Source organism: Topomyia yanbarensis, chromosome 3 (assembly GCF_030247195.1).
Source record: "Topomyia yanbarensis strain Yona2022 chromosome 3, ASM3024719v1, whole genome shotgun sequence".
Classification (NCBI taxonomy): Eukaryota; Metazoa; Arthropoda; class Insecta; order Diptera; family Culicidae; genus Topomyia; species Topomyia yanbarensis.
Window position 1 is genome coordinate 1485984 of NC_080672.1, and position 13766 is coordinate 1499749.

The 13766-nt window shown below is 48.3% G+C and overlaps 1 protein-coding gene across 6 annotated transcripts in view; it reads right to left on the reverse strand.

Annotated features, from left to right (window-relative positions):
* Positions 1-13766, reverse strand: part of LOC131693475 (hippocampus abundant transcript 1 protein) — a 133815-nt gene that overhangs the window by 8588 nt on the left and 111461 nt on the right. For 3 of the 6 annotated variants that reach the window (XM_058981333.1, XM_058981328.1, XM_058981329.1), the window contains 7 exons: positions 11230-11420; positions 11010-11151; positions 10754-10945; positions 10487-10695; positions 10329-10415; positions 10166-10263; positions 9720-10097 (listed from right to left, as the gene is read on the reverse strand). In XM_058981333.1, the coding sequence (XP_058837316.1) occupies positions 9720-10097; positions 10166-10263; positions 10329-10415; positions 10487-10695; positions 10754-10945; positions 11010-11151; positions 11230-11420 (1297 nt within the window). Of the gene's footprint in view, positions 1-9399; positions 9462-9719; positions 10098-10165; positions 10264-10328; positions 10416-10486; positions 10696-10753; positions 10946-11009; positions 11152-11229; positions 11421-13766 lie in introns of all 6 variants that reach the window. The other 3 variants (XM_058981332.1, XM_058981331.1, XM_058981330.1) reach the window with 3 other exon arrangements.

The window sequence follows — 13766 nt, forward strand, 5'->3', positions numbered from 1 at the left end:
TTGTCTGAGACGGTTAGAAATTGTGCCCCAAGTAGGTGTGTAATGAGGTATGACAAAATACAACACTGAGTTGAGAAAAACTATCAACGCGCGAGTTTTGTGAAAACATCGGAAACTTTCTAGAGGCAGTTCGCCTTCAAAAGGCCTTATCAAAGAATCACACAAATGGCCTAGGTTAAATGAAAAAACGCCATGGCTCTCTCACCATTGGCAACAGTGAAACATTGGATGTTCTAACGAACACCCACTTTCCAAGGTCAAGAGACGAGAATTCGACAGGTCAGGATTGTTATGGACTCCGTCCTAACAGGACTTGTGAGACATCACAAAAACTGGCCTGTCGGATTTTCACACCATCTCAATTGAATGGGCTATCAACACCTTCGAACCCTAAAAATCCCCCGGCCCTGATAACATTTTTCTAACATTCCTACAAAAATCGGCAGAAATAATTCTTCCGGATCCACTAAACATCCTGAAATCCAGTCTTAGGCTTGGGCACACACATACAAGCTGGAGAGAAGTTAGGGTGATATTTATTCTAAAAACAGACAAAAAAGACTCAGACTTCGTGGAGGGGATCGTCGCTTTCGTCGCACCTCTTTCTTCTGCTCTATTTTGGAGCCTCACTTGGTTCATGGAATGGCTCGACCTATGAGATTTGATTTAGCTCTCGACTCCTCTTTTTTCCTGTCTCAATCTATTATGTCGCCGTTTAGCTCTCGTCCCCGTGAGTCGTTTAGGTGCTGATTTCTTGAGCCATTTAGCACATGTTTACATGAGTCATTCAGCTCCCAACCTTATCACGATCTATTTGGATAATCCCCAACGGTAAACTCACCCTACTCCGACCGGTAGTTCCCCGACGGAAGAAATTCCCCCGACGGAAGAAATTCCCCCGACACCGATACCCGCTCTTCGTTGAGCCATTTAGCTACCAGCATTATCGAGATCACCTGGGATATTATCCTACTCCGACTGAGAGTTCCCCCCCCCCCCGGCAACGGAATTTCTCTCGGAACCGGTGATTGTTTCGTGAGCCAATTAGCGCCCCTTTTAGTCACGATTCTGTCAGGTAGTCCACGGCGGCGAATCTACCCTACCATGAATTCCCCAGCGGTAGATTGCCCCGGATACCGATGTACCTTTCTGTGAGCCATTTAGCTCCCCGCTTCGTCTACTCGTATAGTTCCTGGCGGTGGACCTAGCCTACTCACGAGCTACCCGGTAGGGTGCCGAGATCGGTCCGGCGATTCCGGTTCACTGGTGCTCCTGGCATCCGGTTCACTGGTGCTACGGCGACCCAAACCCGGTGCTATGTCGTGTACTACTCAACTGATCCACGGCGATGGATCTAGTTTACACCGTCGGAGAGTTCCCCGGCGGCGGAATTTCTCCCGAAACTCGGCGTTCTAGCCAATGGCGCTACTCTGTTGGTCCCTTCGTCACTTCTTCTGCAGCTCGGAGAGTATACTCGTAACCACTCTGTTGTTGTTGGCATACCCCTTCGTACTTCTTCGAACCTAGGGCATTCAAATACCACGTGTTCTGGTGTCTCTTGCACGTCCACATACTCCGGGCAAAGGGGTGACGAAACTTGTGTAAACCGATGCAGGTACTTCCGGAAGCATCCGTGCCCGGACAAAAAACTGCGTCAAATGGAAGTTCACCTCTTCTTGTTTCCTATGTACTCAAGCAGATACATTTGGGATGAGACTGTGGGTCCACCTTCATTTCTCAGCGTTGTCCCACTCTTGCTGCCACTTAGGAGTCCGCTCGGATCAGTCTCCTTGCATTACGTATATTTCTCCGCTGGTAGCATTCCACGTCCTCAGCCAGAGTGATGCAGATGGGAATCATCCCGGCAATTACGCAAACCGCCTCTGACGATATCGTTCTGTACGCACTCGCGACACAAACAGCCATTAGGCGAAACGTGCTTGTCAGCTTCGTCCGGTTCCGCATACATAGTCGACATGGCTGTTGTAATTTAATCGATCGTCGACCATCACACCCAGGTGCTTCAGCGCATGTCCCCTAATAACTTTTCAGAACCTTACACAGATAGTGCACAAACCCGTATTCTGTGCAGCGCTACGGCGATAGCCTCCCAGCTAGCACTATTGAACATGTTCTTCATGTCTATCGTTACCACGGCGCAGCAGCGATTACCTCTTCTCTTTTGCTTCAATGCTTTCTCCGCGTTCGCGATGACTGTGCGGATGGCGTCCACCGTCGATATCCCTTTCCGGAACCCGAACTGCCTCTTTTTTTTTTTTTTAACAATGGAGAAGACCTTTATGTCCTAGCCCAGTACACGTGCTAACGGTAGGGTCCAATCTACCACACGGGGTGCACTGGGGGCGTGTCGGACTCAAATGGTGACCAGCCATTAATACCGACTAAACTCCATTGGGCTCCGCCATCCATCCCCAGGAACTACCTTTCGGCATTACTTCTGGGGGGATGGCCGTACTTAGCGTACGCTCTCACTCGTGCCTTACATTCTCGCACACTCGCTCCCATCTTGGCATGGGTAGACCATACCTTCGTCTATCATCCGCCAATTCACTCACTCTAACTCCTCGCCTGCTGCTCGGCGCTCCATGCTCTCTGCAGCCGGCAGGCAATCTGAGTGGTGGCAGTCGAAACTGCATTTCACTTCTCTACCGCTTGGCACATTCCCTGAACAAGGGTATCAGGGGTTGTGTCCAAGCCGCAGACGCCTAGCATAGCGCCTCTTTCGACGTCGAAGCGGGGACATACGAATAGTACGTGCTCCGCAGTTTCGTCGACACCTGGGCAGTCTGGGCAGACTGGGGCCTCAGCGTGCCCAAACCTGTGGAGGTACTGTCGGAAACAGCCATGGCCTGACAGGAATTGTGTCAGATGGAAGTGAACTTCCCCATGGGGTCTTCCCACCCAGCTAGATATGTTGGGTATCAGCCGGTGGGTCCACCTACCTCTCGACGAGTTGTCCCATTCGCGTTGCCATCTGGCGACCGAGGTCACCCTGGCACGCTCACGGACTCCCCTATTGCCACGCAATTCGAAACAATCTTCGTCTTCCCGGATGACCAGCCCGACTGGCATCATACCCGCTATCACGCAGGATGCATCATGTGATACCGTGCGGTAGGCAGATATCACTCTGAGACACATCAAGCGATAGGTGCTCTCCAATTTGCGACGGTAACTGGTTACTCCCAGTGCCCTCGCCCAGGACGGTCCACCGTACCTAAGAATAGATACGGCGACACCGGCCAGTAGCCTGCGTCTACTGGCGCACACCTTGGAGCTGTTGGACATCATCCTCGATAATGCCGCAACAGCCACCGAAGCCTTCTTGCACGCATAGTCGACATGACTGCCGAAGGTCAGCTTGTCGTCTATGATGGCCCCAAGAATCTTCAGACTCCGCTTAGAAGTTATCTCAACTTCTCCCGCTTGGATAACTGCTTGTTGTGCCGACTTGCGGTTATTGACAACAACCACCTCCGTCTTGTGATGGGCGAGCTCTAGGCCTCTCGCGCTCATCCATTCCGCCACTATGCTTATCGCGTGTGTCGCCGTTAGTTCTACCTCTGAGATTGACTCCCCGTAGACCGCCAGGGTGACATCGTCGGCGAAACCGACGATTTTCACACCCGGAGGGAACTTTAGTCTCAGAACCCCGTCATACATAAGGTTCCATAGTACCGGGCCCAGGATTGAACCTTGCGGAACTCCTGCGGTAATAAGAACACTTTGCTGACCGGCATCGGTCTCGTATAATAGTACACGGTTCTGGAAGTAGCTTTCCAAGATCCGGTACAGGCCCACCGGCAGGCCAAGCCGGTGTAACGAGAGCGCGATGGCATCCCAGCTTGCGCTGTTGAATGCGTTCTTCACGTCAAGTGTCACTAACGCGCAATATCGAATGCCCCGCCTCTTCCGTTGGATCGCTATCTCGGCAGTCCTTACCACTGAGTTGATAGCGTCCACCGTGGACTTTCCCTTTCGAAAACCGAACTGATTACTTGACAGGCCGTCCATACCTTCTGCGTATGGAGTTAGCCTGTTGAGGATAATCCTCTCAAGCAATTTGCCCGTCGTGTCAATCAGACAGATTGGTCTGTACGCCGATGGGTCGCCAGGTGGCTTCCCGGCCTTCGGCAACAGTACCAGCTTCTGCCTTTTCCATCTATCCGGAAAACGGCACTCGTCAAGGCATCTCTGCATAGCCAACCTGAACATGTTCGGGTTCGCCATGATTGCTGACTTGAGAGCGCTGTTTGGAACTCCATCAGGCCCTGGAGCTTTATTCACCGCTAGAGAATTAGCAACTGCAAGTAGCTCTTCATTCGTCACCGGGGCCACCATGTCGTCCGTACCCGCCGTGCCTTGCGGCGCTGGGGGCCAGGGACTTATGGTTCGGGACGGGAAGAGTACTTCGATAATTCTCGCCAACCGTTCTGGCGACCGTTCAGGAGGTGAGGAGCCCCCTTTGGTCTTTGCCATCACGATCCTGTAGGCATCGCCCCACGGATTCACGTTGGCCTCCTCGCACAATTTGTCAAAACACGCTCTCTTGCTGCGCTTGATGGCCTTGTTAAGGGCCGATTTCGCAGCACGAAACACTTCACGTCGTTCCACTCTACCCTCCTCAGTGCGGGCTCGCTGCATCCTACGTCTAGCTTGTAGGCAAGCTGACCGTAGGGCTGCGATCTCAGCACTCCACCAATATACCGAGCGTCTGCCATTTCTTGGCAGGGTCTTCCTCGGCATAGTGGCGTCGCACGCGCGTGATAGAACAGCTACCAGCGCATCCCCGCTTAGACTGTCGGTGTTGGCCTCCAGTCCCAGGGCCGCGGTGAAAACTTCGCTGTCGAAGTGATTGGTCTTCCACCCGCGTACCTGACAGGGATTACCCGCCCTAGAATGCTGCACACCAAAGTTGATCTTGAAGCGTATTGCTAGGTGATCACTATGGGTGTAGCCTTCGTCTACCCTCCAGTCCATGTCTGGGATCAGACTTGGACTGGCAAACGTTACGTCAATCCACGACTCGACCCCATTCCTACGGAATGTGCTAGCGGAACCATCATTGACTAGCACTGCGTCGAGTTTCGCAAGCGCCTCCAGAAGCGCTTGGCCCCTACCATTTGTATAGCGGCTGCCCCACTCCACCGCCCAAGCGTTGAAGTCACCCGCTATGACAAACGGCTTTCGTCCCACCATGTCAGACGAGAGCCTATCGATCATCTGGTTGAACTGTTCTATTGGCCACATAGGTGGGGCATAGCAGCTACAATAGAACACACCATTGATCTTGGCAATCGCGACACCCTCCGCAGAGGACTGTACTACCTCCTGGACCGGGAACCGACCCGTTGCACAGATTGCCGCCATTCCAGACCCGTCCGCCACCCAGTTGCCGTTGTCGGCAGGGACGTTGTACGGGTCGGATAGGAGGACGACATCTGTCCCCGACTCCAATACCGACTGCCACAGTAACTGCTGAGCAGGTGCGCAGTGGTTAAGATTCAGCTGTGTGACGATTGCCATTACTTCCTCTTTCCCGCCTCCCCGAAGGGACAAGCAGGTCCGCCCATAACATGGTTGCGGCCCTGCTTCTTGCTAGCGCAGATGAGACACTTGGGTGCCCTCTCGCATTTCAGCGCCTTGTGTCCCTCCTCGCCGCAGCGACGACACAACTTGCTCCTGTCTGGGCCCTTACAGTCGTATGACTTGTGGCCTGGCTCCAGACATTTAAAACATCGGTCCACTGAAGGCGGCTGGAGTATGCTAACTGGGCATACTGACCATCCGATCTTCAACTTCCCTTTGTCGGTTACTTTCTTGGCTTCCGCGGCCGGTAACTTGAAGTAAGCTACCTGCGTGCCAAGCAACCGCTCCCTGATACGTACAGAGTTCTGATCGATCTCGACGCCGCACTGCTGCTTAACGGCCGAGACGACGTCCTCTGCGTTTGTGATCTCGTCCAGTTGCTTACACTGGAGAGTCACTTCCGCTCCCAACGACCTCCCTGAGCGCCGTTTCCCAAGACCTCTTGGGCCAACCTCCTATACGTTGCTCCATTGGATTGTGATCCACGCTTCAGCACCAAGATCATTTCGCCATCTTTGGTGCGTCTGACGCTTCGCACATCCTGTCCTAAATTCGAGAGGCTTTCGGCCGCCCGCATCGATTTTAGGACATCCGCATAGCTGCCCCCGTTGGTTTTCACCAACAGGGCCTCTCCTCTATCCCTCGCCTTCTTCTTAGCGGGTCGAGGTGCGTTGGACTTCCGCTCCCTGCTAACCACCTGCCATTCGCCATCTTGTACCGATGGCGCCGGCAGGCTGGTGCCAGGTCGCTCCGCAGTGCGCGCCCGATTGGCGGCTTTCGCCTTTTTAGGCTGGGAAGTCGCCTTCTCGGGACGCCGCCCTGCGGGATCCTTCGCACCCGGATCCGCACCACCCAAGCGACGTTTGGCCTTGTTGGTTGCCCGTCGTTTGGCATTGCTGCGCGTGCCTACATTAGGCCTAGGCCGCTTCGCAGTCTCCCCCTCCATTAAGCGTTTGGTGGCCGATAAGGCGAAATCTATCGCCTCCTGCGCCATCGTCGCTCCGCCATGGAAGGAGAAGGCCTCGGTTTGGATACCGCGGTCGGCCTTCTCTCTTTCCGTCCACCTCTTCATGTAGGCTACTTGTTCTTGTCTTGCGACTCGAACAGCCTGACGAAGCACCAGCAGGTTCTGTTTTAGATCCTTACTGATGTTACTCCTCCCGCTTGTGAATTCGATGATGCTATCCAGCTGCTTGGCAACTTCCTGCATCGCAGGTAGTGGTCCGCCAAGCGTGCTGGTAGTATCATCTCCTACCACCTCCATTTCACCTTTGGTGCCGTTATTTGCGGCCACCTGCACTCCGCTGTCAGCCCCTGTTGGGGGAGACCTCGCCAGACCCCCTTTGGCAAAGGGGTTCAGCGCCGTAAACACTTCCGCCTCCTTATCGCATACTTTTTTATTGTTATTGCAAAGACTCATATTAAGACCCACGAGTTGCGCGAGAAAATAGGTCCGCCACGCCAGAGCTCCGCATTAACGTGGTAAGAGACACTTACTGTGGGGGGTGCCCAGGTACCCCACAGGCTCCGTTAACGATCGGGCATCTTTTTCACCCCCCCGATCATTCATCCCTCGGCACGGATCGCTTCACGCCTTGGAATTGGGGTTACCCCGTTTGGTGGGCCCATATCACCGGAACGGGTGGTCCGTAGCGCTATTGTATGCCGGCAACTACACGGCCCCCCTTCCCTGTCAGCATACGACCATAGTCCCAACGAGTTGGCTACCCGAACATTCCTATGGCTACTCGTATCCCAGCCGGTTCCGCGGGGAGGTAGAGATAGGAGTTCCTGGGCAAGAGGCTAAGGACCACTGTGGCTAACCACCGGGTCTGTATTGCGCATTGCCCAGGCATTTGCCGGCCCAACTGCCTCTGCGATAGTCCGTTCTCACTTTCAGCTTAGGTCGTCAGCCTGTTTAGGGTGACCCTTTCCAAGAGCTTACCGAGAGTATCCAGCAGGCATATAGAACGATACGATGCTGGATCTCCTGGTGGTTTCCCTGGTTTTGGCAACAACGCCAGCTTTTGGATCTTCCATCTATCCGGGAAGTAGCCTTCGTCAAGGCATTTCTGTAGGACTATTCTGAACATTTCCGGAAATACCAGCATCGCGGTCTTCAGTGCCGCTGGGGATACCGTCCAAACCGGCAGCTTTCTTCGCTTTCAGCCCTTCAGAGCTCTTCGTTGGAGACTCGATTGTCATCAGCATTTCCACCGTATGCATCATCGTACGGTGTAGGCGGCCATGCAGTTTGATCGTGCTTCGGGGAAAAACCTTCCACGATAATTTTCAATTTGTCAGCGCACATTTCGACTGGCGTCATTGGACCCTTGATCTTGGCCATCACGACACGGTAAGCATTGCCCCAGGGGCTAGCGTCTACTTCTCTGCACAGCTCATTGTAGCAGGTGGACTTACTTAGTACTATCTTGCGTTTAAAAGCGGCCGTGGCCGCCCGATACTTTTCTCTGACAGCCTCAGATCTTGCTCTTTAAACGCGTTTTCTGGTTTGTGGGCAGGCAACCCGGAGGATACTGAGCCTTTCCTTCCATTAGTACGCCGGACGCCGGTAGTTCCTCGGCTCCATTTTCCTCGGCATCATTACATAACCTTACGTAACTAGCCTCACTGTTCTCCATTCATCCAAATTAAAAAAAAACTCTTATTTATGTATAAAAAAGGAACCGTTAAAGTACGAGAAAAATTAATTACGAACAATTAAAAAAAAAATAAGAAAATCGATTGAATAGTTTTTTGGCAATCGTGATCATGGAAAAGTCAGTTTTGGAAAAACGACATTTCGAGATAATCGAGTTAAAAATTTCATTGCTCTTGGTACACGAAAGTCGATTTGGCAAAACCCAGTAAAGATAAAGCAGTTAATTGTCGTATGAGTTAAAGGGGTAATTGGGCTGGTTGGATAATATTTTTCACATTATATATAAATTGGAAGAACAGCTCATTATATAAAGAAGGCTAATAAACGAGTAATTTTAATTATTGAAACGCTGTTTTGAAAAGCGACAATTAACTAGCGAAAAGATCCAAACGTATGGCGAAATTTCATAAGACAGGAGTTTTCATGATTTGGAAAAGTGATAAGATTGCCTGTGGCGGGAGCGAACCGTATGACCATTTCCTGAAGATACATATGCTTATGCCAAATTACCGTTTTCCAGAAGCTAAAAATAAGTGTGTTCGTTATGTCAAATGATCCGCAGTGTAATCACATGTCAAAATTATTACGGCTTGGAAAGTTTTTGCCATAGTAGCAACTAGCTCCCCGAGTTTCAAATAAGTTTAAAAAGACTCTTTTTTAAAACACTCATTAGACGACCCACTCGATGATTTTTTCAGTTATAATTTCAACATTGATCTTACAATTTAATAAAATATGTCGATTAAAACAATTCTATGGTTAACACTTTGTATGAAAGCTAAATCGTTTACAATGCACCTGCACAGACTAAAAAAGGCGTTCTGCTATTTTTTACTATTCGTGTCAGGTTCAAAACAGTAGCAAATAAAGTTATTAAAATAGTGGGAAAATCTAACGTCTATTCTAATGAAGGTTAGAGAAACATACAAGATAACAGTCAAAAATTGAACTAATTCACAGGTTCAATTCCATGAATCCTTCGTGACGAGAATGCGAAAAAAATCTAAAAAAGGTGAAAGGGCAGTAACACCTTCCTCTTTTTGCGACTAGAGCCAGACGGAAGGGTATACTATATGTTAAAGTGTTAGTTTGAATGGGAGAACAAAACTCGTTGAAATAATCCTTACAGTGGAACTTGATCAATCGCCAATTAGCACGTTAAATTTATCTGGGCTTCTATAGTCCGATTCTGGAAATAAAAAATGGAAGAAACAAACAAAATCAAAATTGGTATATTTGAGAATGTACAATGCACTCTCCTGTAACCGAATTAGTTTTTTTGTTAGTTAGTGCTACCGAAGCGCCGGAGAAAGTGTACCAGCAAGATTATTTCTCACGTGCCTCAGTAACTTTGTTTTTCAAGTGTTAGCCAATTTTTCTTCACCACATATATACCAAAAACGGGTGCAAAACAGAAATTAAAAATAAAAACAAATGGAATAACTACTTTTCTTCTCACCCGATGGCCGCCGGATGTTATCGCTGGGCGCTTCCGGAATAAATGCCGCGACTGCAATCGCACAAATCACCATCAACGCACCGAACACGAATGGCGGTCCGGGCATTAGCTGCGAGTACTCGTCCTCGACGATGTGATGGCTTCCGGCAGCACCGTGCAGTGTTTCGTTCCGCACAAATTTGCCACCGTCTATCAGCCCTCCCATACCACTGCTACCAATGCCGCTAGGGTGACCATTGAGGCTACCCATCCCGCTGTGGTCGTCATTCAGATCCACATGAAACACGTAGAAGATGACGCCGAACATAGCCGGTCCGAGTCCATTACACAGACCGCGCATTCCCGTCACCATACCCTGAACAACGCCTGTAAGATGTGAAACAGCACTAAAATTAGCATCTAATCGTACAAAGTGGAAATCAGCTGCCACTCACCTTGCTGATCTGGATTCGAATGAATCGAGACGAATGCGCTAATAGCCGGATAAGTAATTGACGCAAGTGACGCTAGGATTCCAGCAGCCCACATCATCCTATGAAGAAAATGTGAAATAGGTGATAAAATTCTCATAGACGTGAGATTAAAAGGAGCACTTACCACGTCTGGCTGCCGAAACCGTACCACAGTAGTTGCAACATTTCAAACAGTAATCCTATTATTATAGTACGTTTAGCACCAAGTGCTCTAAAATGAAAAAAAAGTAAACAACACACGTTAAGAATAGCGTCGAAAGCAATTTTAGACGAACAGCTTACTTCATTAGATCACCTAGAATAACCTGCGCCAGTATACTCAGTATACCGACCACCGCAATAAAGATGGACACATCTATCGAACTGAAGTGCATCTTCAGCTTCAAGTAGACAAATATGCACGAATACTGCCCAGCTTCCGGTAAGTAGGATAGTAATACTGTCACGCATTGCATCAGGATAGTATGGTCAAGGCCAACCTTCCGTAATGCCTAGAAGATAGGAAACGTTTCAAAAACCCTACAAACACAAGAAGTGGACGAAACCTACCGCGAATGGGTCTGCCTGCTCCCAACTGATCGGTGCACCCCAGGAACTGGGCCGCACCTTTTCCGGTAAACTTTCTGGTACTGCTACTAGTATAAAAAATACATCTAGGACTGCGATCGCTGTCGCTAAAGCTACAATAAGAGGTTCCGAATATTTATCATTCAGATAAGCGCCCAAAGCAGGTGAAATGACCTATAAAGAAAAATATTTAAAGTGTTTAAAATCGATCGCTGATCCACATTCGTTGAATTCTTACCAAGCTAGCAGCAAAGGTGGCCGAAACCAGACCGTACGCCCGAGAGCGATCCTCCAGGGTAGTCACATCGGCCACATACGCGAATACCACTGAGAATGTAACAGCGAATACTCCACTGATTGAGATCATTGCAAAGAACCACCTGAAAAGAAAAATATAGATAAAGATAAACGAAATGGATTGTTTTGTTTCCGGTTAGAAGGAGATAACTCGAACTTACCAAGAGTTGATTGACATCAGCGGTATGGGTGCGCAGGTGAAGAACACTGTTATCAGCAGGAAAAACTTTCGGCCCCACACATCGGACAGTGCACCGATGAGCGGGGCACTTAGAAATGAAAGTATACCCTTGATGCCCATCACCAGGCCGTTCATCAGGAATGTGTGATCGGGGAAGGTCTGGTTCAGTACCTGTTGAGGGAGAGTGTAAATTTCATTAGGAATTGTTGGTGTAATTTAAAATCCTTATGATGTAAAAGAAACGAATCAAAGATTTTTAACCATTTTCCGATAGGGCGTTTCACGGCAATTATATTTGGAGGAAAGGACGTTCATTTGAATAAATTTTTGGTTAAAAGAACCTGTAGTCGATTGTATCATTTAGCCATTTATATCTTTTTCGTTGGAATACACACCCGCCAAGTAAAATCTTATCATTGTGAAAAAAGTATATCAGTTAGCAGAATCTTGTCGCTTATCGTTAGTTCATAAATATTGGGATGAAGAACAGCTCATGTTACAAAGAAGGATGTATGAGGATATAAACCTCGATGCGACCGATCGTATTCTAGTAAACTTATGCACTATGTGGCGCTGCTAGTACTAGTCAGAACATCTACCATCTTCTTAACGCTCCTACCCTTAGCCCAAACAAGTTACGAGGATCACCAGACCTCAAAATTAATCGTAACACCAATTTCAACCGCTGTAATTCCTCTGTTCTCCTGCAGATCCGAAATCCTAACCCCAAACCTCAAATTTAGTTGTAGCGCTATTTTGAGTTGCTATCTCTTTACTGTTTTTAAAATAGACCTGAACATTTTGAACACTCATGATTAACCCAAAGATTGTAGAAGTGTTTAGATGCCGCAAGAATGAAAATTGGGGTTAGGACTGTCAATTAAGGGGATGTAAATATTTGACAATGAAGGTCGCTGGAACATACTACACTCCTTATTATCAATTGACTGTTTTAAACTGCGACGTAGCTAAACTATATAATTACATAAACACATATTTATTCATACAGCTCATTGGTAGTTGAAGGGTTCAGTGAAAGAACGTCCCAAAAATATCAAAAGTGAGTTAATCACAAATTATTGTACACCTAGGTTTTTTTTTTTTTTTTTTTTTTAACGGGCTGATAGGACTGCAGCTTATAGCTTGAGGGATCTCGGTCCGTCCCGCGAGACAAAATTTGCAAAATCGGAAGGATTAGCGACTGTCCGCCAAATAAACACCGGTCCTCGGGAGGAGGACTAAATTTTGCGCCTGTTTGTCTCGAAGTGTGTAACGTCAAGTTCTCTATTTTGTCTGGTCCAATGTATCCTGCTCCTAACAACGCGTGCTAAGTCGTCAGTGATGCAATTAAAACTTCGCATTGATTCCGCTTCTATTTTCTTCCTGATCTCCTCATGGGTCCCCTAGGTCAGAAGCGGATCAATCGAATACAAACTATTTGGCGCAAGTTCAGAGCGTGTAACGTCGTGTCATCTAGTCCGTCATCCTATGGAAAATCATCCTACCATCGCCTTGGGGTCAACGTCTTATTGGCAAATTTCGCATTGAATCTGCTTCTGTCTCTTCCTAATCTCCTTTTTGTCTCCTAGGTCCGAAGCAGATCAATCGACTATTAATTGAAACGGTAAACATACTAGCAGTATTAGTCCTTACTCGCGAATACTTTTCCTTCAACTGTGCTGTTTCTTCTCTATCTTATAACATAACTCGATTATCCCTGTTTTAGCCAATATACATATTCATTACATTATGGACCAGGCAAACCCTTAATTTTTCTATTATTATTATCCTGAGTAGCTATACCAGTGAAGGTATTTTAGGATTTCGTTAAAAGAATCTCTGCCAATAAAGGCGTAAGCAATATTTCTCCACATGAAGTTTGCTCGAAACGAATGTCCGCCTGGTTCGACTCGAACAGACCACACCGAAAGGGTTGCTTATCATTTCTGAGAGCCGGTGTGCTTGATCGAGTTTAATAATCATAAGAACAAATCCTGAATAATTAACTATCTCTTAGGTGCCAGTCCTGCACTCCTTTCCTGAACTAGCCTCATTCTCACGATCAAAAGAGTCGACAACTAGTAGGATCTACATGTCCCCCACCCAAGCGAATTGATCAACTTGCAAGTAGGAGCACATATCTACCAACCAGCCAAGAAGACTTCCGAATCAATGAGAATGGACCATGCCAGTCGAAGGCCACAGGCCCAGCGCAATCTCGTACAGTGTCATTGTCATTTCTCAGCCCACCCTCTGGCAGACGTTCATCCGCCCATCTAGACTCTGTCAAGATGAGAACCTACAAAGCCTAACTGTTCGTATGTGCTAGTCCGTTTAGATTTTGGTTTGCTGAAACGAAACAAGAAAAGCAAAATAATTGTGATTAGTATCGTAGTTATAATAAATAGGTAAACGATTTCTCCTCTGTTGTCCGTTCTCTTGTTCGTAGTCCTCCCTCCTGTTCCTGGTCTGTTTGGGCCACTGGCTTTCGGTTTCCTTGGTCGTCACGCTCGATCG